This window comes from Aegilops tauschii, chromosome 7 (genome assembly GCF_002575655.3).
Source record: "Aegilops tauschii subsp. strangulata cultivar AL8/78 chromosome 7, Aet v6.0, whole genome shotgun sequence".
NCBI classification, from domain to species: Eukaryota; Viridiplantae; Streptophyta; class Magnoliopsida; order Poales; family Poaceae; genus Aegilops; species Aegilops tauschii.
The window spans coordinates 410,697,676-410,700,617 of record NC_053041.3 but is presented as its reverse complement, the minus strand read 5'-3'; the positions used below and the strand labels follow the sequence as shown (position 1 = coordinate 410,700,617).

At 43.8% G+C, this 2,942-nt stretch overlaps 1 protein-coding gene across 1 annotated transcript; it reads right to left on the bottom strand.

Annotated features, from left to right (window-relative positions):
- Positions 1-1,416: 1,416 nt before the first annotated feature.
- On the bottom strand, positions 1,417-2,187 carry LOC109781401 (protein FAR1-RELATED SEQUENCE 5-like). Its single transcript, XM_020340004.3, has one exon. It carries the CDS (start codon positions 2,185-2,187, stop codon positions 1,417-1,419), a length of 771 nt encoding a protein of 256 aa, XP_020195593.3.
- Between the last annotated feature and the right edge of the window lie 755 nt (positions 2,188-2,942).

Genomic DNA, 2,942 nt, shown 5'->3' with positions numbered 1-2,942 from the left:
CAAAATGGCCAACAAGTGAACAAATATATAGGTACATTTTTTTCCTGATCAATGTGTTCCATTAGAGAATATCAAATGCGAATACTAATGTGTTCCATTACAAAACTCACAAAAGTTTGCCCCAAACCACCTATAACATGTTTGCATAAATCACAAGCGCCCATAGGATTTCGCATGTTTTACGAGTAAGGAATATAAGCACAAATGTCAAGCATCTACCTCCACACAGTCTCCAATTTGTGAATTTAAAGTTAGGGAAACACATAAATTAAAACAAGTCCATGCAAATGATTTCATCGTTTGCTTTTTTCTTGAAGCTGGCAGTTGCTTGATTTCCCTTCTACATTTGCTCAGAAACCATACCTCAATTGCTTCATCTACCAGGACACTGTTTTGCTCTTTTTTTCCTTACTTTCCGCTTGTTTTGCAAGCCCAGGGGGTCATTACCTTCATGTGGTAACGATCACATCAGCTTCCCTAGGCACGTCGCAGCAGTGTGATCGATTGATTCACAAATGCTGCACTTGTTCTTTTTCTTAGGGTGTAGTTCCAGGGCTGATTTGAAGCGCTTGTTGCGGCTGCGCCCTTTCGTGACTGAACGAGGTGGATCCATAGGAGCAGGGGGGCAGGAGGTTGGTTTGAAGTACTTGGGGCATTAGGGTTTGATGCTTCCCTAGCACGAGCCGCTTCCCGGGCTGCCTTTAGCCTCTTCTTCCTCAGTTTATTCAGCTTAGTAACCTCAGTATCTGCTACTTTCATGTGCCTCCTAACTGCAGCGGCTGCCTCATCACTAGTCATTGCCTTCTTGGCTAGCTTTGCAAAATCCATTGTCAGAGTCACTTGCCGAACATGGTTCTCTGACTCAGCGGGCAAGTCACGCGGAGGGCCCTCGTTAGGTGGCGGTGGTGCACTTGGTACTGCATGTTGCGTCCAGCGGCGTTTGATGTAGTGTTCAGGTATCTCATTAACGCCAAGGTGTGTGAAGATTTTCAAGACATGGCAACAAAGCATGCCGTCCCTATGCCACTTGCACCATTCGCAATCGTAGATAGCTGGCTCTGGTCTCACTATGACTAGGTACTTCCTCGAGCCATACCCTAGGACTTCTTCTGTATTGGGCTCAAGGTAATAGAAGTTGATTCCAGCGGGACGCACATCGTACTGGCCAATCATCTGAAACTCAATTCTAAACTTCACATAGATGTCCCTAGTGTATGCTTTGTAGGCATGCCTCTCAATGGGGAAACGCGACCATCTTTGTGCCTCTAGATGTTCTGTCCGGTAGTCGTTCCCACCCTCCCTCACGAGTATGTGTACCTGAATTTTCTCATATTGCTTGACGAAGTTGAGAATTGACTTGTGTGGGTTCACATAGCGCTTCAACACAGCATTGAACCCTTCGCTGCGTTGCGTTGACTAAAGGAAAGGGAAGAACCTGAATTTGAAGTAACACAGCACCCATGTAGCCCGATCTTCATAGAGTTTCTCAAAGTGACCATGCATAAGACCTTCATATTTCAATTGAAGTGCAGCCCATTTCCTTTCAAACTCAACCGGGCTGAAACTGAAGTCAATGCATTCATTGAAGTCTTTTACCAAATCCGGGTTCCTAGCCAACACGGGGCCAAGCTTCTCTTGTGCTTTCTTCATTATATGCCAACGGCAGCAACGGTGAATCGTTGCCGGGAACTTCCTCTTGATAGATTGTGACATAGCAACATCTTGGTCCGTGATGATGTTGTCCGGAGCCAAACCATCCATTGCTTCTAGGAAAGCATCAAATAACCAGTCATAACTTGAGGCTAGTTCCTGCCGGACAAATCCACACCCGAGCATTATTGACTGCCCATGTCTGTTGATTCCAATGAAGGGGGCAAACGGCATGTTGTACATGTTCGTGAGGTAAGTTGCATCAAATGACACGCAATCATGATAAGCCTCCGCGTATGCTTTCCGTGCCGCACCATCCACCCAAAACAAGTTTTCTGTCCTGCCTTCCGCATCTGTCTTGCATTTAAAGAAAAATCCTGGGTCATTTTCCATCACCTTGCAAAAGTAGTTTAGTGCTTCTTCAATGTCAATGTCTTTAGTTGGGGCGTTGAGCTGTGAACAGTGGTTATGGATGGCTTTAGCTGCGTACGGAACAATCAACTCCGAGCCGTAGTATGATGACATTAACATCATCATTTTTCCTGCCATAAAAAACATAAACTTGTTTTTTTCAGGACTAACTAACCACAATGCAGCGAGCAACATGTTTTTTATAGATAACATAAAGTAACATTTATGCATAAGCAGAACAAGAACCAAGCCTGTATCCAACCAAGTTTTGTTTTTTGATGGGTGATGTCTTTTATTTTATTTTCAGAGTTGCACGGAAAATGAACATAGTTGCCTCAGTTTACTTTTCAAGTTGCCAATTTTTCCCCCTGATCAGGGCTGCCCATGAATCCTAAGCAGCTTATACTAGGATATGAAACAAACCCAAGTAGTTGAGGTAGGAATAGGCAACACCAAGGTGTTTCTGTTTTGGGTCATGATTTTTTAATTACCAGAGTTGCACAAAAAATGAACATAGTTGGCTCAGGTCAAGGTACTTTGATGCAGGAATAAGTAACAGTTCTGTGGTAAAAAGACTTAACGCAATGTGAGTTTTGTACCTGCTGTCAAGTTGCAGTCATTTAGGTGAGTCAGTAGTTTTTTCTGTTCCGGAGGGATTCCTTGGTGAGAACAGAGGTATATCGAAAGCGATGGCTTCTCAATCAGTGGATGGTTATGATCTGCAATAAAAGTGATAACCTCCCATCTGTCATCTTTAAGCTTCACCACCATCTTAGCATGGCATTTTGTTTGCTTCACAGTTTCCCGTTTCCTCTTCTTCTTGAAAGTGTGTTCCTCGACATCATCTTCAACATCTTGTTCAGGTGAGCTTGGACATGTAG